The 25912-nt window shown below is 40.2% G+C and overlaps 2 protein-coding genes across 5 annotated transcripts in view; one reads left to right on the forward strand and one right to left on the reverse strand.

Moving 5' to 3' along the window:
* CAMSAP2 (calmodulin regulated spectrin associated protein family member 2) overlaps window positions 1-11641 on the reverse strand; it is a 93333-nt gene extending 81692 nt beyond the window's left edge. For all 4 annotated transcript variants that reach the window (XM_087731218.1, XM_087731217.1, XM_087731216.1 and 1 more), the window contains exon 1: window positions 10845-11641. In XM_087731218.1, coding sequence (XP_087587344.1) covers window positions 10845-10983 — 139 coding nt within the window. In that variant the 5' untranslated portion in view covers window positions 10984-11641. The remainder of the gene's footprint in view (window positions 1-10844) is intronic.
* Window positions 11642-11796: 155 nt separating this feature from the next.
* Window positions 11797-25912, forward strand: part of DDX59 (DEAD-box helicase 59) — a 36072-nt gene continuing 21956 nt past the window's right edge. The window contains exon 1 of the mRNA XM_087732960.1: window positions 11797-11934. The gene's annotated coding sequence lies outside the window, so the exon portion shown is untranslated. The remainder of the gene's footprint in view (window positions 11935-25912) is intronic.

Raw genomic sequence — 25912 nt, forward strand, 5'->3', positions numbered from 1 at the left:
CAGGAGAGAGAGAAAACAGAACATGCCATCACAAGATAATGACAGATTATCTTCTTCCTCATACATAGTCTATTGCAGTTCATGTGCTTCCATTATGGGCTTTGGGAAGAAGAGCTAGCTGCCTTCTAGCTGTGAAAGGATAAGATACGCATTATAGAGTGGGAAAAGGGAAAGAAATATTAACACATACTTTCTTAAATGTCAAAGATGGTAAAAAAAGTATAAGATATCACTTCTTATTTGCCAATTCAGAATACCAAGGGGAAGAGAGGTATAGTTTATAATTCACTTAAACCAGGAGCCTAAATTTAGCTAGAAAGCTGACAGCTCTGCTTTAGAATACAGATCAAAACACACTGTCAGCAAAACTAATTTGCCCTTTGCAATACAAGCCTAATACCTAACAACATTACCTTTTAAAAGATAATAATAAAACTAAAAGATAATAATAAAACAAAAAATCTACCAGTGTCAGGCAATGATATTACAATCTTCTCTTGCCCCTTCCCAGCCTCACTTACTGACTCTATAGGACCTACAGTCATCCAATACTATAAAAAGCACTTATAATTAAGGAATGCTATGAGCTGCTAGGTACCTGCTTCCCTAGCTATTATTTCCATTTATCTCTATTCTACCTGTCCTTTCTTTTCCCTGTTTGTCCATACATTGTCTGTTTAAATACTAAGCTTATTATTTCTGAAGTCCCTCATGATCAATCTCCACCTTGGTATCAGGGGCTCAATCCTCATCATGACTTTATCCTCTCTAATGGAACTAGAATGGAATGCCAACTTTTAAAGCCTCTTCATGCTATTTCCTCAACCTAGAGAGCATGAGAAAACATTTTTGTAAATATCTTACAATGCATAGGCAGCAGATTTTGCCTTTTTTTGAAGAAAAAAAAACCCAACCCAATCAAAAAAACCCACACACCCTTTTTGAATCATATGGGAAGTCAGATGGGGCGGGGGGCAACAGGGAGGAAGAAGTAAAGCCATTTGTGATTTCTTAGAAGACCTAAAAAAGCCTCATTCCCATATGAAAAAATACCTCTTGAGGCAGGAGCAGTTAGCTACGTGCAAACAGAAGTCACATAATCTGTGTTTTAGATTCACTGAAGACAATGACAGATTTCAAGTCGAAAATTTGAGCCAGAAGAGAAATCCAAAGACAGGAAATAAACAAACCTATCGCCTGTTATGAGTAATTTCTGGTCTTCTGTATCACCAAAACAGACCCTAACGTGACAAGATAAGATGCAAAAATGCATTTATCATTAAAGAATGATATCCACTACTGGGGTTTAGTAATGAAAAAAAAACTCAATACACTAAAAAAAAATTAGGATGATAACTATCGAAGGCAAATAGAATGATTTATAAAGGATATTTCTGCTTCTAAAAAATACAGCAAAAGACAAAATTAGATACATGCCATTTCTTTTACTTCATTGGTGTTCACAAAAATAAATCTGGAATAGAAACTTATTGCTGTTCATAAAAATAAAACCGGAAAAGAAATTTATTAGAGAAATAGAACACAGAAACAAGGGGCTAGGAAGAGAAACTGTGACTACAGACATATTCTGAATTTATAAAAACAAAACACATGAAAGCACACAAATAAGGAATCCCTGCTGCAACAAGATCAAAAGTCTTCACAAAAATTCCCATCGGAGTTCCTTTCACACAGACAGAAACACATGCACTTTTCCCCGTTTATAACACATATCAAACTGATATCAGAATAGATCTTAACAGAAGATTCAAACTGTGTTCTCATTTTTGTTACAGGTTTTTTTTTAAAAAAAAAAAAAAAGTGCAGCAGCTAGACACAGAGGAAACTCTTCCTGTTACTGATCTCAAAGTAACAGCCCTTCCAGAATTGTCACACGTTGCCTCTGCAGTCCTGTGGAGGGGTATTTCAAGGCTACATTCAGTTCTCAGCAGATTACCAGATCAACCAAGAGGGTCAAAAGCCTTTTATAACAATTCTGGCAGGATTGGAGATTGTTAAACGGCTCTGCTAGGCAGAGAAGGATCTTAACTCTAATTCTCAATGCGTGCATTTTACCAGTCCCTTTCCTTTGCCCAGCTGACAAGAGCCTTTGAAGATTAAACTCTGAAGTAAATGAACAGTTTTAAAAGAAATACGTTGTTGCACATACTGCCATAAAGTACCATTTGACCTTGAAATTTGTGGCAAAGTACAGCAATCCTGTTAGAGAGATACATCGGGGACACTGAGTTCAGGGAGTTGAGCACATGAAATATGGATGAGAGGAAGGGAACTGGGTGTATTTCTGCTGGAGAGGCTGTGGGAGGATCTAGCCACACTCTTCCAGCACCTAACGGGCAGGTTTCAGAAACATGGACTTGGACTGTGCTGTGAAGCGACAAAAGGCAGTGGTCACGAGCTGCCATGAGGGAAATTTCAACAACTGGATATAAGTAAAAAAATTCTTCACAGCAAGAGCAGCAGAGCACAGGCACAGGATGCCTGGGGACCCAGCTGCGAAACCACCATCCATGGGGACTTTCAAAACTTGAGTGGACCAGGCCATGAGAAACAACTTCTAACTTTGAAGCCAGCTCTTCTTGGAGCAGGAGGTTAAATTAGATGATCTCCAGAGACTGCTTTCACCCTATTTTTTTCCTAAAATTGTCAACAGGACCACAGGTTTCAATTTTGGAAATCTATTCTTGGTATGGGTTTAAAAAAACCCCAAGTTTGACATTTTGAGTTTTGTAAATATTGAACTGCGAAGAGAATAAATGAAGCTAATGTACAAGTTCAACACACAGGGAAAGGGACAAAAAGGAAATCATGCATTAGCCCAAAACAATAATGTAAATATAAGAATCAGGCTAACTTTAAAACAGTATTCAACATATCTTCAGGTAATTTTTCCATGAATTATAATGGACTCAAAAGTTCTGCAGATGCTCTCTTTAGAGAAGAAAAAAAAAAAAAAGTACTTATTCCAAGCTTTAAAGCAAACAAAGGATTATTATTTCTCCCTGCCATGAGATAGAATTGTAACTTAACTTTCCCTTTAAACAGACCATTTTAAAGGAAAGGAATCATCTAAAAATAATTCATGGCTACCACCCCTGAATTTACCTTTAAAAGCTGTTTTAAAAACAAAACTCTCTGCTCAGGTAAGTGTGAATTACTCCTTGGAGGATAGTATGAATTCCTCCTTCGGAAAAAATTACTTGTATTAATGTGAAAAGTCTACACTTTCTTTAAAAACAAACCGGTTTTTTGTAAAGTTTCCAGACTTCCACACAGATGAATACAATCCTTTGAGTGACATGACTATTGAGTTTTTCAAGTTTATAAGAGTGAACAATTTCAGATTTATGAATGTTTGCATTAAGGAAGTCCAAAAGCCTAGAAGTCTTTGTCAACAAGGTCTCTTTTCTATTCCTGAGGGTAATATAAACAAGTTAAAATATTTCACCGTGGGCTTTCTCATTAAAATATACATCATTCTTGGGAGCCACAAGGTCACATTAAGCCTCAGCCTAGAAAACTTCCATCTCTACAGGTTACTGACGTCAATCAACAAAGACATTAAGGATAAAAACTGTTTGTAGAAGACTTCAAGATTTAATACAGAATTATCTAATGAAAATTCTGATTAATTCCTTTAACCACTTCCTAGGCAAATCAGTAGATGAATTTATGCCAAATCTTACGGGACAGTTTTCTGCAGGACAGAAAAGGTATGCTTTTGCCATATGGTAACTGTGTTTAGTTACTTCATGCAGACTCCCACTTGCCAACAAGGATTCTGGTGCCACATTTGCCATATGGGCACAAGAGAACAGAGCTTGCATGGAAGTCAAGAGTCCGAAGACTGAAAACAGGTCAGAGAAGCATGATTTATCTTATTTTTGCTTTTGATGAACTTTTGTAGTTGCCTCAGTAGAAGAGGGAGACATTTGAATTTGCCATTTTATTTTGGGGACACCTTCAAGGGCCCTGGTGAGTACTCCAGTTCTAAGATCTACAGCAGGTTAATAATCCATAGATCAAACTGATGCTACTGAAAAAAGAAGAATCATGAAAGAAGACTTTTAATCAGGAAGTGGAAAATAAAATGAGACAGTTGATATTAAAAAAGAATTTTTACTTTTTGGTTTGTTGAAACAGTCTGCCACTTATATTGTTCTTGGCTAGCAGGCAGTAGGCATACTTCTGCCTAGGGGCAAGTATCTAAAAGGTCAACCTCTATAAATTTATGGCAGGCTGAATTTCAGTATCACAATTCTTAACTTTGTCCACCTAACTAAAGTGAACTTGAGAGATTCTTTACCATAACAGAAGTACTACAAATAAACAGACCCTACCCTCCTGCCACTAGATGCCACAAAAATAGACCACTATCCACTGCTTTGATAGCAGTTCTGTTCTTATAAGGGATTTCTTATTAACAAAACACAACAAAACCCCAAGACATACAAGCAAAAAACATGCACAGGCTCTACCTTCATAGCCCACCCAGATTTCAGCTATTTTTTTGAACACTGAGAATCACATAAGAAATGCTCTACTGGGTCACGCTAATTGACTATCCCATCCAATATTCTGTCTTCAGTAGCACAACAGGAAGCACTACTCACCAAGCATACAGAATGTCTGGTAGGGGCATTTCCTATTAAAATTGGGAAGTTTAATATCTACTTTACGAAAACCTGTGTATTGATTGAGGTTTTGATAAACAAAAGAATGACTTGGAATTAACCCTGGCAATAAAGGGATCAATTCTTGTTAACATAAATGCCTTCAGAACTTATTTTTGGGAAAGGTGAGATAGGAGAAACAGAAAGACCATAGTATAGTTATAATCCCATCTCACTCAGCTAGCACCCTGATGACTGTTACAGTCAAGATATGATTTAAATAGCCTATGGAATAGGGCAAAAGATTGTTTCAGAAATTTAGAGAGAAACCCTTACGTCTTGAACTATTATCAGACTTTATTAAACCAAAGAATACTTTTTGCCAACCATAACTAGACAGACATGAGCTGACACATCTGCTTTGGCGTCTGGCTTACTGGTTCTCTTAGTTTAAGACTGCTTCTAATTGGGAAAAAAAACCCAAAACCAAACACACAGAGGAAAAGCTAGAACTATATTAAGCAAATAGATTTCAAACACTACATTTCAACTCCATAGCGAAAATGTTTATTACTACCACCTGATCCAGTAATAATGTACTGTCCGGGGGGTGGGGGTGGGTAAAGTGTGTGTGGGAAGAACTCATTCTATTTTTCTTGCAAAGTCATGAAGGTTTTTCACTCCTAGCCCCATTTTCCAGAATGATCAGCAAAAGCATTCATTCAGAGCCCTGGGTTTACTAAAGCAAGTAGTTAAAAGTTATTAATTTCAGGAGTGGAATTGTATCCAGTTTTGCTCATTAAAATCCACCAGCTAGCTGTAGAAATTACATAATATCTCATATCTAAAAGGTGGTAAGTTCCTGATTAACAGCATATAAATACTCTTCAACTTCAAATGATAGCCACCTTTAAACATGGAGTCACTAAAGTAACCCAACAGATTACCCTAAATCATGGGGGGAGAGGAAGGAAGTTAAAATATATCTGCAGTAGTAACTGCAATGATGGTCAACAAATATAAAAGAGAAACCATGTATAGGTAGAAGAAACACATTTCGACTCATCACCTGACATAGGTGAGCATTTGGCTACAGTCTCTTTGTCAGATCTAATACACTCTGTGGGCAGGCACTTCAGTTGTAAAGACAAATAGGCTCAGAATAGGCTCAATGACATGAAGTCATTGAAAGAACAGATTATAAACGAGCCCATCTGAGGTCTATCATGTAGTAAGAATCCTGACAACTGTTAACTTACTATTTCACCTTCCCATACTTTTGTACATGCACAGTCTACAACTTCAGATGACTCTGCCAAACCTAATAGATCTAGAAGCTCATAGAATTTTACTTATTTACTTTAAAAAAGTGATCTACAGCCAAACAATGTTTTAAATCTGTTCTACAGAAAGGAGTGATGCAATCAACTTCTAAGTAGACCATCTCAGTAGATGATTAGTCCAATCAACTGATTTTGGTAGGATTGACCAAAGTATCAATTTGTCAGCAACTATTTTACAGAGGTGATAGAAAGGAATCTATTAAGAAAAATAATTTTTTCCCCTCACAAAAATGTCAAACATTCACTTTTATACTCCAAACTCTTGTTCAACTTTTTGCTAGCTGCCATACCGAGTAGAAGTAATGAAATTAGGTCTGCTAGGAAAAGATTTAAAAGATGTTCTGGCCTACAACAGCCAACGTAACAGATGAGAGTATTTAGTTAAAACTTGTTTCTGTCAGATACACAATGTTCATTTCCTCCCTTCATGGTTCTACTGGCAACATCTGCAAACAGCAGTAAGTAGCTGCATATGAATTCTGAAAATATTAATCGTCAGGAGAAAGATATTTTTAAGTTTCTGGGGTAAAGTTTAGTTGCAGATGGTGCAATTTGTAATCTATTTCTTCAGACACCTATGAAGGATAAATTGAATGTTAAAAGGTGGATGGACTATTTTATTTTGACCGCAGAAAACACTCACAACAATGTTTAGGACAAGCACTCAGACTTGTGCAGCGTTTATTTAGTTTTTAGTTTATTCTTGTAAAAAAAAAAATCATGTTAAACCAGTGAAATTTATTACTGTGGCAGGATAACACGTCATATGGATAGTAGAACAGCAACAGATTTAACTTGACTTTAAAATTGTTCCCATAATTTTCTCAGAATCATACATGTCAGAGGTAGTCTTAACTTAGCAACTAAAAATTGGATGCAAAGCTGTCCGAAAAACAATTTTCCAAGAGTACTCAGAGGTCCCCTATCAAATGGGAAGAACATGTACTTCAAGGTTCAAGAATTAGTATTTTCATTCATACTAGCTGAGGTTCTAGAGAAGTGATTCCAAGCTACAAAGGAACTGAAAGCATTTTGGAGGACAAAGTTATAATTCAAGATGATTTTGATAAGTGGAAGAAATGGTTTGAAAATAGGATGCAGTTATATAAGTATAGCTGCAAAGCAGGAACCTACAACTGTACAATTACAAGATGGGAACAACTGAGTAGGCAGTAGTTCTGCAGAGAAAGATATGAAGCTGCAGTGAATCACAGACTGTATGAGTCAACAATTCTAGGCTGATGCAAAAATGACAAACATCATATTCTAGTGAATAAATGAGAGTATTATAGGTTGGACAGATGAAGTAATTTTTCAAATCTACCCTGTACTGGTAAGGGTTTAGCTGGACCATTAGATCTAAATTAAAGTACAGAATTCATGCAAAACTGACCACAGAAAAAATACGGGGGGGGGCGGAATCCCCAAAACACAGAGTCCAGAAAAGCTTGACTTACAAAAACAAGGTTGAAAAATGTCTGTTTTGTCTAAACAGCAGAACAGAGAGGAGAGACTTTTTATTATGTGGAAGGTATTATAAAGAGGTAAGGTGCCCAGCATTCTCACATTCACCGGGAATAGGACAAGTAATGGATTTACAGTGCAGCAAAAGACATCAAGATTATTATGCTGTTCTAACAGCTAGAGATAAATAAGGATTCAAATTGACTAGCAGACATACCGTGGAATCTCTATAATTACAGATTTTCAAAAAACAGGCTAAATAAACATCTGTCAGGACTAATGTATATTTAGCTCAGCCTGTCTTTAGGATAGTGGACAGATAACAAATTTTCCAGCCACATTTTCTATGACTATGGTAGACTGAGAAGACAGAAACTTCACACTTCAAAATAATGAAATCCACTTCTGTTGGTTTAGAAATAAAAAGGACACAGAGTAAACAACATCAAGACCTTTTTTAAAGTATTCCTATGAAGTAGGTCTCGCTGTACTTTTAAGTCAAAGCATATAATATTAATACAGTTCAACCACTTCTTTGGAAAGCAGTTCTTCTATACTGAAATGGTTAACTCCCAGGATTGGGAGTTAATGCTGAAATTTAGTGTTTGCAGATTTAGTTTCTAAAGTCAAACATTCCCACATTCATACTTCACACTTTTTGTTATTTTTTTCCCCTCTTTCAGTTACTTTAAGTTGTGTCACTTAAATCATTTGGTTATCACAAAACATTTAACCTGTCCTGTCCTAACACTGATACATTTTCTTGCAGCAAAACATCAAGGCACAAAATCCTATGCTCCCTCAACATTTAAATATGAATGCCATCTTCAATTAGTATTTCTTAAAAAATTCTTCATACAAGATGCCTTCAACATGACTGTTAGTATATTTTTATTCTCATAAGACACCTTACTAACACAACAACTTACTTTGACTTGCCTGTGTTGTGGGCCAAACTCTATTCTTGCAGCTTCACTGAGGACAACAGCAATATATAATTGGTCTCAGTTTTTGGATGCAGATATCAATCATCAAACACCAAAAGCCACTCCTAAATGTTAATGAACAGTACCTATTTCAAAGTCTTTTTTCAAGAGAGAATTCTCTTCACAACACCTAGCCAAGTTGTATCCACAATTTTGATTGTATTAAAATATGCTTTTAAGAATGTGAAGTATGTCCACTGAAAGATGTGCCCATTTGATATATAAAGATTTAGATTTCTTCGATGGATACAGGACTGCAACAACTTACACTTTTCATTAATCAAAACGAATGGCACTAATTTATTTCAGAGAGGGTGGGGAAAAATCCTTCACTTCCCCTGTGCACTTAAGGAATTCCAACATTTCAGGGATAAAAAAAGAAATAAAATGTGGCATCCATAAACACACTAATCATCCTTTGTAATTCCTTTGTACAAATGCATATAGCAATAGGTAGAAGCCATTACCAAGGTTGTGATCTAATCCAAAGAACTAAAACAAATAATTTAGCAAACCCAAACTTCCTTCCTTCTTGGAAAAGGTGAAGGTCAGTTCTTCTGTTTCACTCCAAGTATAAAGGAAGCGTTTGTATTGCAGACATGCAAGTCCTGTATACTGTTCTCCCCTACTTCAGCCACAAACTCTTCTTTGAGGCTACCGGTGATATTAACCTAGTGGAAGAACTGTGAGATCAGAAACACTACAATTGTGTATGTTTACCTCTCTTCCTACTATTACATTATGGCAGTATTTGGAGGGCAGATGGAGCTATTATCTCCTCTAATCATGTTTCATTTGTGCATCTCAGAACAACCACAGTAATGAAGAGAAAGAGTAAAGGAATTTGGTCTGGATCACTCTTCCTATAGAAACGTAGCAGAAAAGTATCCTGCAAGTTGCTTTAAGCATCCAATAGAAACTCAACCAACATAAACCAAGACATTTCAACTACAGGCTAAGAATTTGTCAGACTCCAGTAGAAAAAGGTTTTCAGGTTAGAATGCTGGGTTATATAATTGCACAAGCACTGTACACCCAGAATCCCACGAGTAGAGCCTATAGAACCAAGCTACCTAAAAAGATAATGATCTCTGAAAATGTTGAATCAAGTACTTCCAAGAATTTTCACTACTACTATTGTACCTCTCATGTCTGCATAGCTAATAAAGCCATATATAAAAATATTATATACTCGCCCAGATTTCACAAAGGAAAGTAAGCAGAGTTTATTGACAAATCTTTATATGGAAACAGTATTTTGATCTTTTTTCTTTCTAAAGTGATGAACATGCACTTTATTCCAGTGGCTACTGACCTCACTGAAATTTCACTAGGTTCAACCACTTTGAAAGTAGCTTTTTGGAAGCACCATATCAAATATCATCCATTCCCAGGGCATCATAAAGGTACGCCGTTAACCCTGTTCAAATACATAACAATGCTCTGGCCCTAAATGCACAAGGTGCAAAATTCCAGGAGGAACCTTTTCCTGTTATTCTACAAACAAAAGGGGTAAAAATGTTGACTGTTAATATCTAATTCACCTTTCAAAGAAAAACCCTATTTTTAAGCCACAAAAAATTAAGTGATTAATATACTACAGCTATATTAAAAAAAAAAAACAAACAACACCAAAACCAAACAAAACAACCAACCAAACAACAAAAAACTAGCTTGGTAAATTTTCAGAATGCTTCCCTTAGAAAACCTCTGTAAGTCTGGTATTCCTCAAGGCCCAACAATATTTCAGGCATAGAATAACAGGTCTGGTATTCTTCAAGGCCCAGGTTTTCAAAGACAGAGCAGTAATGCCTTTCGGAGGCATTACAATCTATTCCATTTATGCTTACAGACAAGAAGAGCCTTCTGTATTGTGCAGGCCAAAACCTGGCATTAAACGCTCTTTTTCCCAAAACCCTTCTTACTGCTTAACCACTCAAATGGCTACAGGCTACTCTCACACGTCAAAACTAACAGCACACATCCATTTCCACTGCTAGCCCCCAATTCAGCTCTTCAACAATGTTAGGAAAATTTTCGAGACAACAGACAGACGTGGATTGCTGTTGTTTTTTCGCATTCTAGAAGCGTGACCCGGGCAATAAATAAAACACAATTTACAGAGTTCGATTCCTCAAATAAAATTGTATTAGCTCCAACACACAAAAATTACCCACTAATGGCAACAGTACCACTACTACAAAAAGATTACAGGTAATTAAAGAAAAACAAAAGAAAACCAAAAAAACCCACGAGGTGTCAGGGAACCGAAAGATGAGGGAACAGACCAGAACCATTTCCTACGCACCTCCTACCCCCCTCCCCAGCTCCCCAGGGGAGGGCTCGCACGTCCTCAAGAGCGAAGCAACCGAGCAGGAACCAGCATCAAAGAAAGGGAAGAAGAAGACGCCACCTACCTGTCCCAAAGGCTTTGGCCACCAGCCAGGAGAGATTACAGGCGATTTTCGCTCGGGAGAAATCATAATGGTCAAAGGGTTTGATGGCAGGAACAATGAAAGTCTTCTTCATCTCCTTGGCGTCTGCGACATCCCCCATCTTCTCACAGGACCCCTGGCAATTCGGAACTTACATGATTCTTCCTCCTCCTCCTCCCGCGGCCGGGAGAGACGCCTGTAAATACGCCGACAGCAGCTGAGGGCAGCGCTGAATCCAGCTGTCCGTAAAGGGCTAACGCCGCCTCCCGCCTTCCTCTGCACAGGAATGTGGCAGAGCCCGAGTGTCCTCCTCCTCCTCCTCCTCTTCTTCCTCCTCCTCCTCGCTCTTTGTCTCAATTCACTCACGCCGCCGCCCCCCACCCTCCGAAAAACGGCCCCCGGCGGCCCCGGCCCCCCCTTCCCCGGGGAAGCCCTCCGGGCAGGGCTGGGCGCCCCAGGCCGCCGCGGCCGCCAGCACCCCGGCGCGGGGCGGGAGCCGCCGGCAAGGCCCCCGCAGCCGCAGCGGGCCGGGACGCGGCCCTTCCCAGCCCCAGCGGAGGCGCCGATATGTCAAAACGCCGGGGACCAGCCCCAAAACGCTGCGCAGCCCGCCCCACCTCACCGGCGGCCTGCAGCGGGCCGGGAGCCGTGCCAGCTACCTCGCCGCTGCCCCGCGCCCGGGCGCTGCCCCAGCCGCCCCTCAGCACGGCGACGCGCTCCCGGCTCCCCTCAGCAGCCGCCGCTGCGGTTTTCCACCCGCGGCTGCCGCACTGGATGGGCGAAACGCGGCTGCGCATGCGCCAACGCCACGGCCGCCGGCACCGCCTCCCCGCTCGGGCGGGGCGGAGAGTGCGAGAGGGTGGGGCGGGGCGGGGCGCCCTCCGCCGCCGGGCGGTCACGTGAGCGCCCCCTCCCCACAGGGGCATTCTTGGCGGCGGGCCGGGCCCTCGCCTCAGGCGGGGTCGGCCCGGGTGGGTCGTGCCTCGGGCGGGGGGGCCGCGGGAGCTCGGGCAGGCTCAGCCCAGCCTTAACCCAGCGGCAGCGGCAGAGAGGGGCGGAGCGTTTCCCGCCGGTAAGGGGGCGCCTGGCGGTGCCCGGCTGCGGGGAAAAGGGCGGTGTCCCTCGGCCGCGGGGCCCACCCGCTGCCGGCGTCGCCGCTCTCCACAGTGGAGCCGGGCGGGCCTTCCCGCGCCCAGCCGTTGGCCTTCCGCGGCCCCTTCTGGGAAGGTGGGGATTTGCCCCGGCGCCGGGGCGACAGCCTGCCTCGCGTGTAGGGGGGGCAGAGGAGCCGGCGGCCGCCTCGCTGCGGGGGAGCCCGGTGGGCCGGGGCCGCGCTGGCTGGAGCAGGGAGCGCCGCCGCGGAGGCGGGCTTCTCATCCCTCTCGTGTGTATTTGTCCCTCCTATTTTAAATTGCGTCTATATATAACTTCTCGAATACTCGGGTAGAAAAATGACAAGAGCCTTAAAATGGTTCAGGGCCTGTTCACGTAATAACTGTAATAACAGGCGGTAGTAACAATTTGCCCTGGAGACCATCTGCTGTCTCACTCACGAGTACCTGGGCTGGTTCTGGAAATGTATGAAATCACTTCAACGGTGGCCTGTGTGGAAAGAAGCGTTAGTCACAGTAGGAACGAGCGACTGGGTGATGAATGCCTGGCCTTCAGACAGAATTGAAGGAGTTAGCTTTGAAGTGCGGGTCAGAGGGTGGGGCCCTGCTGGTGACAGGCTGCTGCCCATGGGAAGGCCCTGCCTTTCCTTTGCCCGGGCACTGTGTAGCTGGGTGACCGGCAGCGCCAGGGGGTAGTGAATTGGTGCTTTTTGGCAACAAATAGTTATTAGGTTGGTGTAACGTGGAAGTATGCCCTTCTTCCCTGCCAGCCTGGGTACTCAGGCTGTGTGGTGAGCCAGTTCAAGAAGCTGATCTGGCCAAAAATTAACAGTTTCTTTTGTAGTTAGTTTTTTATGTGACTGAGCTTTCTTGGGTCACTAAAGGACCACTCCTGACTTAGAGTAATTACTAGCTAACCTGCACCTTCCCCCCCCCGCTGCCTTTGTGGTAATTTAGTGAGTGTCTTCCCAAACTGTTGCAGTGGAGGATGGCAGGAGGTGGGTTAGTTTTTGTTTGTTTTGTTGTTTTTTTTTTCCCCCACTGAGTCTGAAAAAGAATATTTAGACACAGACTTAGCATGACACTGTAAGGTTTCAAATAATATTTTATCCAAACTGTTATTTTTTTGTGTTTAAAGTGGACTGTGAATTGATCTGGACAGAGATTTTTCCATTGTTACATGGCTATGTATGCTTCTAGCACTTCATGTGCACAATGATACAAATATCATGATTATGAGGCCATAGCGCACTTTACAGTTTTACTGATATGTATCTATATTTACTAGTAATGAGTAAATGGAAGGGTTGCGGTGGTCAACATTTGAAGAGATTATTGCTGACTATCTCCCCATATGCTCTCTGGGATGGGATTCCCAAACTGTCATGCATACCACTCATAAGTGGTACATAGCTAGCTACAAAACTAGGAGCTGCTGTTGGCAGTATTCAGCAGAAGGGAGGGGAGGAGGGAAGTTTAGAAATCCTTGCTTTAGCACACTTACGACTGAAATTCCCAGATCCTCTACAGCAGAAATAGAAGTAATAATACCAAATTAACATACAGGTGTGACTTGGGAAAATGTTCTGTATTCAGGAAGAGTATCTGCTTAGTTTTCTAACTAAAGTAAAACCTGTATTTGCATGTTTTCCTGAATTATTTTTTGTATATACTTTCGAAATAAGTTGTATTAGGCACTTTAACTAATTTTTTTACATTGCCACTAGAAAACTAGTTTAATTCTTCCTGTATATTTAACAACAAACACCTGGAATTCATAAGCTTTAAAACCTCAAATGATTAGAGCTACAAAAAAATATATATGTCCCAGATTCCAACTAATTTTTTTCTTGTATGACTAAGAAAATACCTAAAAATTAGATCAACCTATGGGAAAACATGTTTAGGGAAAAACTATAACACCATTATTTAGGTACGATGGATACAGGATCCACTTTGAGAGGTTAAAGATTACAAACTACTCCCTATAAAATAATATTAAACTTTCAGAGACATCTTTCTTACAGAGATGTGGCATAATTCAAATAAGGAGTCATCAGTTAGTATTTAATGTACTCGTGTATTTATCATCTGTTCCTATGCACTTGCAAAACATCACATATACCTATGTACTGTACTATACACCGAGACTAGTGACGCTTACCTGAAGCAAATAAAAATGTGGTCTGATCTTCCAAAATTGTTGCAATTGTGAGTCCCTTCTTACTTTAGAAAAGAAAAAAGTGAATATTGTTTTAGAGAATGCATCTCAAAAGTGGCAATAGATACAATTATGAATAGGCACATACATAAACATTGCTACCAGTCTAATTTAAAATGCAGAAGCTTTTGTGGGTGCAGCCTTTGTGCTGATGAAACCTGTTCAGAGTCACAGAACAAAATCTAAAAAAGCTGTGTTGTGGTAACTGCAATCAAAGTGTTTTTTAATTTGCTCAGTGCTCTTAGAAGTGAATGCATGAATATGAAATCTAATATGTGTAAGTGAAAAAGAAGACATCATCACCAGTTGCTGGAGTACTTGTGCCAGTTTTTCTACTTTTGCAGGCATGCCAAAATGTGATCTTGCTTATTGCATCATCAGAGATCAACAGTCAACATGGAAAATGATTAAAATTTGCTCTAATTGTTCAGAGTAGATAAACAGAAAAACTGAGTGAGGAGTCATCCCCTTCTGCTCTGCTCCTGTTTATCAATCTTAAAATATTTTAAATAGTGATAATCTCTTTTGTACACAGTCTTTCTGCTGCAAAGTGTTTTATACTTTAAAGTTCATTCCAAGCGGAAAGACAAAGTATTTAGGATTAAAACAAGCAGCTCACAGATTTTTTTAACCTTCTTTCTCCCTTCCTTTCCCCTCCCTCCCTCTACCCCAAATTAGAAACCCATTTGACTAGTTTTATCCTGTAATTACATCATAGACCTGATTCTTCACTGTCATGTGTCTAGCCATTTACATAGTGGGTGTACCAAGCCTGTAGTCAGTGTCAGGCAACAGGAACAAATATGACCATGAAGCTATGAATAATGGTGTGGATGACGGTTGTTGCTAATAGTCTTAACCTTCGGAGATAGTGGCATGAGTCTTGACTAACAATTTTATACCTCTGTTTTTTCACTTGCTTTAAGATTCACTTGGCTTCTGAAGAGGCTACGTATAGAGTAGATGCCCTTAGACTAAATTCAGACTAGTGCTAGATTACAGAGAGTGTTCAAGCTAGAATAAGATTTCACGTGTAAGTTCTTCCTTCACAATACTTGATGATACAGGTGAAGTAAAATGTTTTACATTAGCGACACTGTTACTGTTTTTGCTGTGGCACTGTCTATAGCCAGGCTCAGTGCTAGTGAACAGATAGCTTATCAGGCTACCTACAAAGGGTAGTAAAAACATTCCCATTTAGCTGGTTATATTAGGGCAAATCCACAGACACAGCAGTTCACAGCAGCTATTCTGCCATGTAATGCTTCAGTCCTGATGTAGGAAAAAGGCTAGGAATAACGCCATAGGGATATTGTCTTTAATTGCTGCTATCAAATTTGACTATTAAAGATGATCGCATCTGTTTGCTTTAGCTTAGAGGATATCAGTCATGATAGAAATGGTAGTGGCTGAGGGGGTGCGCCCTGTGGCCTGTAGCCTCTGGCAAAGAGTCAGCATGCACAAGTTGATGTGGTGCTGTCAGGCTGTCAACATACAGACCAAGAACCACTCATGTCCCGGTGTGATCCTGCAGAAACGTGCTTGTTGACTTCAGCAAGTTTTGCATTGGATGTGTGAGGTTGAACACCTAATCTACAAATGATTCTATAAGGTTATTACAGCCTAGGATGACTTGTGAAATGGAATTACTGATATTCCAGCCTCTTAAACTTATGATATTTTATTAAATATACTACTTTATAAGTAATGGTAAAACCAGTAAAACCGTAAGAGTTAAGAAACTACATTTTTAAATAGGTATTATGAAGTGAGTGATTATCTGGATTATTAAACTTCTTTGGCATTATTACTGAAATGCATGTATGTAGTTTCTGCAAGCTAGGAGTTTTCTCAGAGCATAATTTTGGAGAGGAGTATGTTCTCCCTGTTTCCGGATGATACAAAAGTGCAAGAACAGTTACATATTTACTGTCTTTCAGATTCTTTTATTAATTCATAATCAGAAAGTGCTGAGGCATTTAAAAGGGAAGAAAGTTTACCAACTTACAGATTCTAGTAGAGTCGTGAGTCAAAGGGAAAAGAAAGCTTTGTATGACATTTTACTTGGATTGTCTGTGATATTTGAAATGGTTAAAAATTGAAAAAGGGAAAAGGTAGAGTAATAGCTACTTTAGCTCATTTACTACTCGAATCTGCACAACCAAAAAGCTGCCCAATGAGAATCAAATGTGGTACCTAACGGTTGCTTCTCTTAATACTTGGATGCTACTGGTTTCATTTCCTGAACTTGGCTTTGACCTAATGTAGCTCCGTGAAGGGGGAAAAAAAAAAGCCACATCTTCCCCTGCCCAATTCCACTGAGACACCAACCAGACAACAGATCTGTCCCTTTCCTGTGGTCTGAGAGAGGCAAAACCTTTCAGCTCCCTCGACACTCATGGCTAGTTTGTTTGTTTGTCTTTTTCTCTGGTTACTTTGGTGTCTTCTGAGGTTGTTGTTTTTGGTTTTGTTTTTTTTTTTTTTAATTTATCTTTTTAATTTTTTAATCTGGTTTTCACACTGCCTGCTTTTGTGTTCTGCCCATCTCCTGGAATTGCAGTTGTGCTAGAGGGTTTTAGATGATTTTTCTTCCCAGGTGTGCTGTGTGATACTCCGTAATTCCAGTGCTTTCTCCTTCTTGACTGTTCCACTGTTGTCAGGTTGTCTGTGAAGAGAGTGAATACCCTGTTAGAACCGATATTTTTTTATTATAAACTTTGACACATATGGAATAGATCCTACCTTCTTTCAGTAAGTTAAATCTGTGTACTGTTTCTTTTATGGCCACCTAGCACCTGATGTGTTTTCTAAGGAAAATTCTAAGCATGATTTTATGCATGTAACCTTTAAATACTAGAGCTAGCTTAGCTGCACTGTAAAATAAGTGTATAGTGGGAAATTTACATTCAAAAAACCACTTAGTATAAAAAAAATAATGCAATGTTATTACCAATATGGTACCTGTTAGATAATGCTTTATTTGCACTCTGCTTCCACTTTCAGAGGAAAATGGGCATAACTCTAGTTTTCAAATTGTGCATTCAGGTCTAAGAAGTTTAAATAAGTTAGCAAGACTTTTTCAGTAAGCCTAAATGAGAGTGAATACTAAATTGTGCACTTTTTCCTGTTGAACTATACTCCATTGAAGTGACTGGCCGATTTTTTTTTCATTCTGCTTCTACAGATGAAGAAAGATCTGAATGTTCATAAAAGCGCGTTTGTTTTGAGCGTGCACATGATTTATTAGCAGAGCATGAATAGACTTCAGTTGCCCATCTTTTGGCCCTGCTCTCAGTTTCCACTGAAGCCCATGTGTGTCTGAATGAGACCAGCAGTAAATAGGAGAGAATGCTCTGTTAGAACACTAGAATTCTGATGTCATTTAATCGCAGCAGACTTATTTTTTGGAAGGGGTGGTAGTGAAGATGGATGAGGAGAGGAAAGCAAGAGAATAGCATAGGAGACTATGAAGGGTTTTTTTTATATGTGTATCTTCTTTGAAACGTCATCATCCAATTTTTCACTTAATTTTTTGCACAGTTCCTCTGTTTCCCTTAACTTACTAAGAAATTGCATGTTTTTTGAGGAATTTTTGATGATTACTTTAGGGAGCAGGTGTAAATAGCTGGTAGCTGTTTTAAAAGTGGCTGTGGAAAGTGCGTATCAAAGATTTTTTTCTTGTAACCCTTCATTTATACATAGTGACCCTTGATGGTGTTGGAGATTTTGATTATGCGTGCGTGGTAAGGTCATCACAACCTGAGTGCATAGAACTCTGTTACATTTCATTCTTTTTTGGCATAACTTAGTTTGTTTATAATATTGTCTGGGTAGCTTTACAAGATGTGTGCCTTACAGTTCATTTGAAAATGTTTTCTATATACAAAAATGTATAGGATGTCTAAGCCTCATGTAGAACAATTTGATTTAAATACTCCCCTATTTCAACATATATTAGAAACACGGAAAAATGGAAGGAGCAACAATTATTTTAATAGTTGCCTTAAACTAAATGTATATGTACATTTAGCAATAAAAACTTGGCTCCAACAAGGTTTTTTTAAGCTTTAGGTTAATCCTATGTGTAGTTCCCATTTGAAATCACTGGTGCTACAGACATGATTAAATTTAAGTGTGTATATAATTGTGTTTCTGGATTAAGGGTGTCATGCAGAGTATTTGTTTTTGAAGAAATAACCTGGATGGTTTCTTTCTTCTAGAAAGTCTCAAAAGAGAAATTACCTACAAAAGGCTTATACATCTCTCTGGTTATTCTGTCCTCATATGGTATTCTTGCTATATAGTATACACAGCTCTGTTAAAGCATAGGGTGATATCTTGGCTGTCTCACCTGGGCAGGGAGCAGTCATGGTTCCACTTGTTGGCACAAAGAATAGAAATGTCCATCATCATCACAGGTGTCAGAAACAGAACCCTCTCTTTGTATTAGCCAGCGTAGTTAAATACGGATGAAGGAAGGGGGCGAGCAGGCCGAAACTTGCTGCTCAGGGAATGTTTGAGCCCTAGTTGTGATGGCTACTGCCCTGGAAGCAGTCTGAGACAGACAAAGCACACCTGGGACTCTCACTTCTGCACAGTACTTCATAATCCCCCATGATCCAGGGTTTGTCTTAACAGCCACAGTACAGTCCTTATGGATGATAATTTACTAAATGAGTGAAGAATCAGCCTGGGGAAGAGTATGCTAATAGGCACCGCATTGAATCAAGGGAATCATTATATGAAACAACAAAAGGAACCCCTGGAGATTTTGTACAAGAACAGGGACTTGCTGGGGTATACACCTATCAGTTTCCCTTTGGTCTGGCAAGTCTTCTCTGTTTGTGTCAAGCTCTTTCCTCCTTTTCTATTTGTTCTTAACAGAAAGGAAGCAACTGCCTGGTTGGAGAATGTAGGGTAACAGAACAGATTTCATTGCAATGAACCCTGTGTTGACATAGGTCCAGCTTGTTCAGCTGAGTATTTTGCTATGCATATGGCAACTGTGTTGAAATTGGGTATTTGAGAGTCTCTGTCCCAGCTGGTGGTATGCTCTTTCAGAAGTGGGAAAAGCAGTAAGTCATGGTTACCAGAAGAGACGGGGAAGCAAAAACTGGCTCAGTAAGAAAGTATATCCAAGGAAGAGGGCACACGTGCCATATTCTCTTTTACCACCAAGGTCTTAAGTGGTATTGTGCTGGTATAATTAGGAATACTATTTGACTTCTTTGAGTGAAGAGATGAACTGAAGGTGGGATACTTAAGCACAAACAGATGAAAAATAAGAATTACAAATGCTATTTATGTTGTAGTAGGTTGTAGAAGTCCTAGTCAGAGGTCAGGATGTCACAGTGGAAATGCAGAACAAAGTGAGGAATGGTTTTAGTTCAGAGTCAGAATGATAAAGTTTTATATATTGTAAGACTAGGCAAGCAGTAACAGATAAAACTTTGATATTATTACATTGCTCTGATTTCATTACTTAAGAGAGCCCAGTCCCACAGAAATATCCTCGCTGCTGCTACGGAGCAGGTTTCCTGTATATCAGCAGAAGATTAAGAGCCATCTGTGTGGAGATGCTCTGTGTCTGTGCTTCTGCTGGCTCTTTAATCATTGAAGGAAGACAGGTCATGCTTCCCAGGGCCAACACCCTCTTGTAACCACTGACTACCTTTGTGGCTTCTTGCAGAGCAGACAGTGTCAGTAATACAGAAGCATTTTCACTACCTTGCCTTTTTGCTCCAAGTTCCACTGATCTGGTAGGAGCTCTTTGTTCTTGTCTCTTGTCTGGTTACCCATGTTTTTAGCTTGTTCAGGTTGTATAGTACAGTAGTGCTCTATTTTCAAGTATTTACGTTGGTAATGTCAAGGGCAGCTGTTCCCCTGCAGCTTTAGTTTACTCTGGAGCTGAGAAGAATGAGAATCTGAGAGCCATGACTTACTCCAGTTCATACAAACTCCTCAAGGATGGTAAAGTCTTTATATGCCCAGCGTGTTTGGCTGAATTGCAAATAATCTCAGAGGAGCTGTTGTTTCATAGGATTACTTAGTTTTAATTTGCATTGAACTGTAAGGTAGGTAGAGATATTCTGGGGGATGATGTGCTCTAGGCAAATTCTCCTGAGAGAAATCACAAGTTAGTCAAGAAAACGAGCAGAAACATTTCTAAGCTACTTTGTCTCATGGTATTTTCTGGCCCTGTTCCTTCCAGTGTTTCCTTTGAAATGATCTCACCAGATATATTCAGAACAGTTTTATAATTTATTGGTATGTTTTCACTGCTTCTTTTAGTTTTGAATTGCTGGGAGGTGTCTTCCTCTTAGGCATAAGCCTAAGCCACCCCTTTTTAATAGCTCAGGCAACTATCATAGCCTTCTTGCTTCTTGACACCTGGCTATTGCCTGAAAGAGAGCTTCCTTAGCTTGGGCTCCAATCTGTGTTGTGCCTGAAATCTAATCGCTACATATCTTGCTAGTTGCCACAGTAAACAATATTGCTTTGGCAAGGAACTGTACAAAATGACCTTGCCCTAATGGGTCATGTGCCAAAAAAGAAAATGGGAACACTGAAATTGGACTTTTGCACGGCTCAAAGCTTTGAATCATTTGGTTAAAAACAAAACAAAAACAAGCCCACATAATTTAATATGGAAATTCTAGGCTTATGTTTTGTAAGAATGGTGTGTTAAACTTAGCCAATTTTTTCACAACCTGGCCTTATAACCAAGTCAGCTGAGTTGTATTAAGAATTAGCACAGATTTAATCCACCAAATTGTTTAGCAGATAGAATCTCATGACTGCTTCATATGCATTTCATACAGTCTTCTTTAAAAAGAAAATACGCATCAGTGGAGTCTTGACCATACAGCACAAAAGTCTCCTTTCACACTGCAATACTTCAGGTTTATTTAATACCAAAGGGTTAGAAAAAATATAATGATCTGGGGTGCAAATTTGCTAACCAGAGTTTTTTTTCAATAAAGCAACTAAAAAAATATATGAAGTGCTAAATTGTTTATCTTACTTAGTGTAAATTTAATTTATTCCAAACCTTGGAAATGTATTTTAAACCTTGTGATCTGAACTCTTTTGAACTGGGCATTATCATGCTGGATTTTTTTGCAGCCAAGATAGAAATCCCAGAAAAATAAGGTTTGCATGGAAAGTTCTTGGCAGATCTCTCTTGGAACAGCACAAACAAAACTGCTTAACAAGGAGGCATTCATTATGTCTGTCTTGTTACCCTCTGTTATTACAGAGTCACCAGCTGTAAGGTTACTGGCATCTCTGACTCTTTCCAATAAAAAGCATAGGCAGCAGTCATTCAAGGATGGTAGTGAGAGATCTGTTGCATTTTTGAGGCTCGCTTTCTTTTTTAGTCGCTATTGTGCTTTATCAAGCTGAGCTAACGCATTGTCTGGATGTTCTCACAGCAAGCAAAGTTTAGGAAACTAACTGAATTTCAGAAGGACAAATCTGTTGGTTTAACTTTAAGCAGTCTGTGGTCCTGAGATGTGCAATTAAACCACAAATGGACAACTTAGTGCCACCATGTCATGAGAAATGGAGGTTTGTCTGCTTCCTATTTGTAACAACTAATTGACAAATACTGCAAATGATTCACAGAAGCAAAAGCTCAAGAGAGAGTTAAAGGATGTATGTTTTTTGAACATTGTGATGTATTCGCATCTCTTTTGGTTATCTTGAATACCATAGCCTCATATAATTGGTGTTTATTAGTATTTTCACTTATTCAGTGCTTTCAAGTCCTCAGTTTTATCACACCTTGACTGTATTTGCTGGTATGTCTAGCTTAAAAGAGAAAACAAAACATTCTCTCTTTTATGCAATAAAACTTAATTACACATACTGAGTTTTAGATGTATCCCTTAAGACAAAAATCCTCCAGTTTTATATTTTCATATTTAATAGTATACTTCCTTACAGAGCTTTATAAGAACAACATTGATGAGTGAGGTGGGTTGACCCTGGCTGGATGCCAGGTGCCCACCAAAGCTGCTCTATCACTCCCCTCCTCAGCTGGACAGGGGAGAGAGAATGCAAGGAAAGGCTCGTGGGTCGAGATAAGGGCAGAGAGAGATCACCCACCAATTACCCTCATGGGCAAAACAGACTCAGCTTGGGGAAATTAGCTTACTTTATTACCAACCCAAGCAGAGTAAGGTAATGAGAAATAAAACCAAATCTTAAAAACGCCTTTCCCCCACCCCTCCCTTCTTCCTGGGCTCAACTTCACTCCTGAATTCTCTACCTCCTCCCCCCAGCGGTGCAGGGGGACAGCGAATGGGGGCTGGGGTCAGTTCATCACACGTTGTCTCTGCTGCTCCTTCCTCCTCAGGGGGAGGGCTCCTCACACTCTTCCCCTGCTTCAGTGTGAGGTCCCTCCCACGGGAGACAGTCCTCCACGAACTGCTCCATCATGAGTCCTTCCCATGGGCTGCAGTTCTCCATGAACTGCTCCAACGTGGGTCCCTCCCACGGGGTGCAGTCCTTCAGGAACAGACTGCTCCAGCGTGGGTCCCCCATGGGGTCACAGGTCCTGCCAGCAAACCTGCTCCTGTGTGGGCTTCCCACAGGGTCACAGCCTCCTTCGGGCATCCACCTGCTCTGGTGTGGGGTCCTCCACAGGCTGCAGGTGGGTATCTGCTCCACCATGGACCTCCATGGGCTGCAGGGGGACAGCGTCAAGCAGGGGAATCTCTGCTCCGGCGCCTGGAGCACCTCCTCCCCCTCCTTCTTCACTGACCTTGGTGTCGGCAGGGCTGTTCCTCTCTAATATTCTCACTCCTCTCTTCTGACTGCTGTTGCCACCATGCAGAAACTTTTTTTCCCTTTCTTAAATATCTTATCCCAGAGGTGATACCACCGTCCCTGATGGGCTTAGCCTTGGCCAGCGGCAGGTCCGTCTTGGAGCTGGCTGGCATTGGCTCTATCGGACATGGGGGCAGCTTCTCACAGAGGCCACCCCTGTAGCCCCCCCGCTACCAAAACCCTGCCACGCAAATCCAATACAATGAGAAAAATCCATACAATATCCGGTGTTTGGTACAGTGCCGTTCTCAGACTGATAGGAGGAGCCAAGCCATGTTCTGAGAATGTCTTCATCTCATTTTAGGTAGGTGGGAGTTTGGCTGGGCTTATATGAGGGGATAGAGCTGTTTTCAGACAAGTCATTTCTACTTCTTAGGTTTGGATTTGGGGGGATAGTTTTAATTGACGTGCTGGTACCAGTAAGGGCTGATTTAGCTGGAACTATACTAGGAGCTCAGTCATTTTGTCTGAGCTCGGTTTCTCAGAAGAATATAAATAAGAGAGCTACCTGAGAAACCTGTGAGTAGAGCCAAGCTTTGACATGGTAAGTATTCAGAGGTGGACTGTTAAGGCTTAGGATAAGGTCAATTTTGGATCTACACAGACTTGGTCCCCTCCTTGTTTACCTCATCTGTCTTTGGACTGATCCATGGGACTTTGGTATTCCCAGATTAGGATCTAGCCTAAAGCCTTTTACTCCCGCACAGACTAGGGACTTTATGCCAGAAGGCAGGTATAAGTAATGCTGAGACCTGCTATTCAGTCTTGTTACTTTGTCATTCTTCAATCTGTGCTTTTTTGTCTCTGTAGGATGACTGTTACACGTTTATGTATACAGTGGCATTTGCCTGGGAGGGCAGTTCATCTTTGCCGGGAGTGAATATCCAAGTGCGAGGATGAATTTAGTTTAAATATATGATCAGATTAATGCTAATTCTTTTCATTGATGAAGCAAGAAAAATAAATAAGCAAATGGAATTACTGGAGTTTTAAGGTATATTTTCACTTACAGATTACGTAGGTGTTTTAACTCCTTAAAATGTGAGTAGTGTATTGGTTCTGTAATGACTTCTCATGGCATTAAACATACTAAATTATATTGCCTATATTGAAATACATTTTTAGAAAAAAGCTCTACCACTTAGGAGGCTACTTTAGTTCATTTTTGCATATAAATGTTTAGAAAATTATTTTCTAAAGGATTAAAGAGGTAGAACAGTACTTGAAATCATAGTTAAATGACACAGTGAATCATTTCTGAGGTTAACAGCACCATGTGATGCAAATCATTTCTCCATCATTCTTCTATTTCAAGTTTCAGCGTGGTAACTTTCTATTGATAGGTTTTACTCTGAGTTAGGTGTTGTCCATACTAGTGCAGCCAGCATAGATGCTATATTGTGTATTACAACTAATAGGACAGAAATATAGTCATGCTAAGACGGGATCCAGATTGCTTCTTTACCACTATATTATTTTCTAGAGCTAATGAAAACCACGGCCTCGCAGGTGACAGAAAAAAACTTTGGGCTGTTGCAAATGGCTATATGTTATTTAGTGGGGCGGAACTGGCAGGAGACTTTAGCCCTGCTTTTCCAGCTTCCCAGGTTTATGGTTTTTGGAGTTTATGAAAAGGAAATTATGAAAAAAAAAAAAAAAAAAAAAGAGCATTAACCATAGCAAATGTTGACGATCACTCATTCTTTTCTATGCCTGAGAAGTAAATAGGGAAGAAACACATCTAGGGAAGGAACAGTGAAATTGATGCACATATTTTGGAGATAAGAGAAAGTAAAAAATAGTTTGCCTTTTGAAATTAAAGCCATCTGGTATACTTTTCTGATAAAAAAGTCATGGGTAAATGGCCTACTTGGTGACTGAATATTTATATTGCATTGCAGTCCTTTTGGAAAGGATTTTAGCTGAAGGTGTAACTTTTTTGGTAAACTAAGTCACAGTTCTTTTATCCTCTAGTTTGCTTAGCAGTCATGTACAATGTCTTTTTTAACATGTGACGAAGATCTGTGCTAGTGAAATTAATGCTAAGTATGCCACAGGTCTGCAAAATTAATATCAGAGACCTGCAGTACGAGTCAGTGGAAAAAATATCCACAAGTTGTATTTTTTTAATTAAACTATTAAGGCTGCATTGAATACTCTGTACACAAAAAGTGACGTCTGAGAATTTAAAAAATCTGTAGGCTAGAGCCCAACAGTAACTGTCACTTAAAGCAGTGATGAAGGCTGACGTAAAGGAAGCTTTTGAGACCTGAATGCTGGAGCTGTGTAGCCACCAAGCTTGCCGCTAGCAGAAAGCGCAGGAGCTGGAGGGATCCTCTGTTTTGTAACAGCTGCCAATGGCTTCCAAAGGCAATAGTCACAGCTGGCAGTCACTCCATGCTGGGGACAGCCTGAATTTGGCTTCTACTCTGGCAGCAGTGAGATGGCTTTTTGTAGATGCAGCTATAGCCTTTCCATGTCCTTTAATAATTTTTGTGTGAGGGTTTCAACTAGGCCAATTTAAGACCTCATGCAGAGTCAGAATAGGGACCAAGTGTAATATAGGGAAGTATGAAGGGAAGTATGAAGGTTAAACCCAATGATTGGTATTAGCACAGATTTTAACATGACGACTGGTAAAAGGTCTAGTTTCTAGCAGCTCTCTTGCATGTTTTCCAGATCATTCTTAGTACAGTGGTTTCTGCTCTCAGAACTAGCAATGCTGGTAGGAGCTTTAGAGTTGGAAAGGGAAATTATTACCCATTTACTCAAAAGGCTTATGATGTAAATTTTTCCTTCAGTCTGTCACACTAATGGATTATAACTCTGTGCTTCTTCCACCTGTCTCCATGTAATACAAATGCAGTGTACCAGAGCATAAACTG

This window comes from Nipponia nippon, unplaced genomic scaffold, assembly GCF_047370975.1.
Source record: "Nipponia nippon isolate SJK-2023a ecotype South Korea unplaced genomic scaffold, ASM4737097v1 scaffold_5, whole genome shotgun sequence".
NCBI classification, from domain to species: domain Eukaryota; kingdom Metazoa; phylum Chordata; class Aves; order Pelecaniformes; family Threskiornithidae; genus Nipponia; species Nipponia nippon.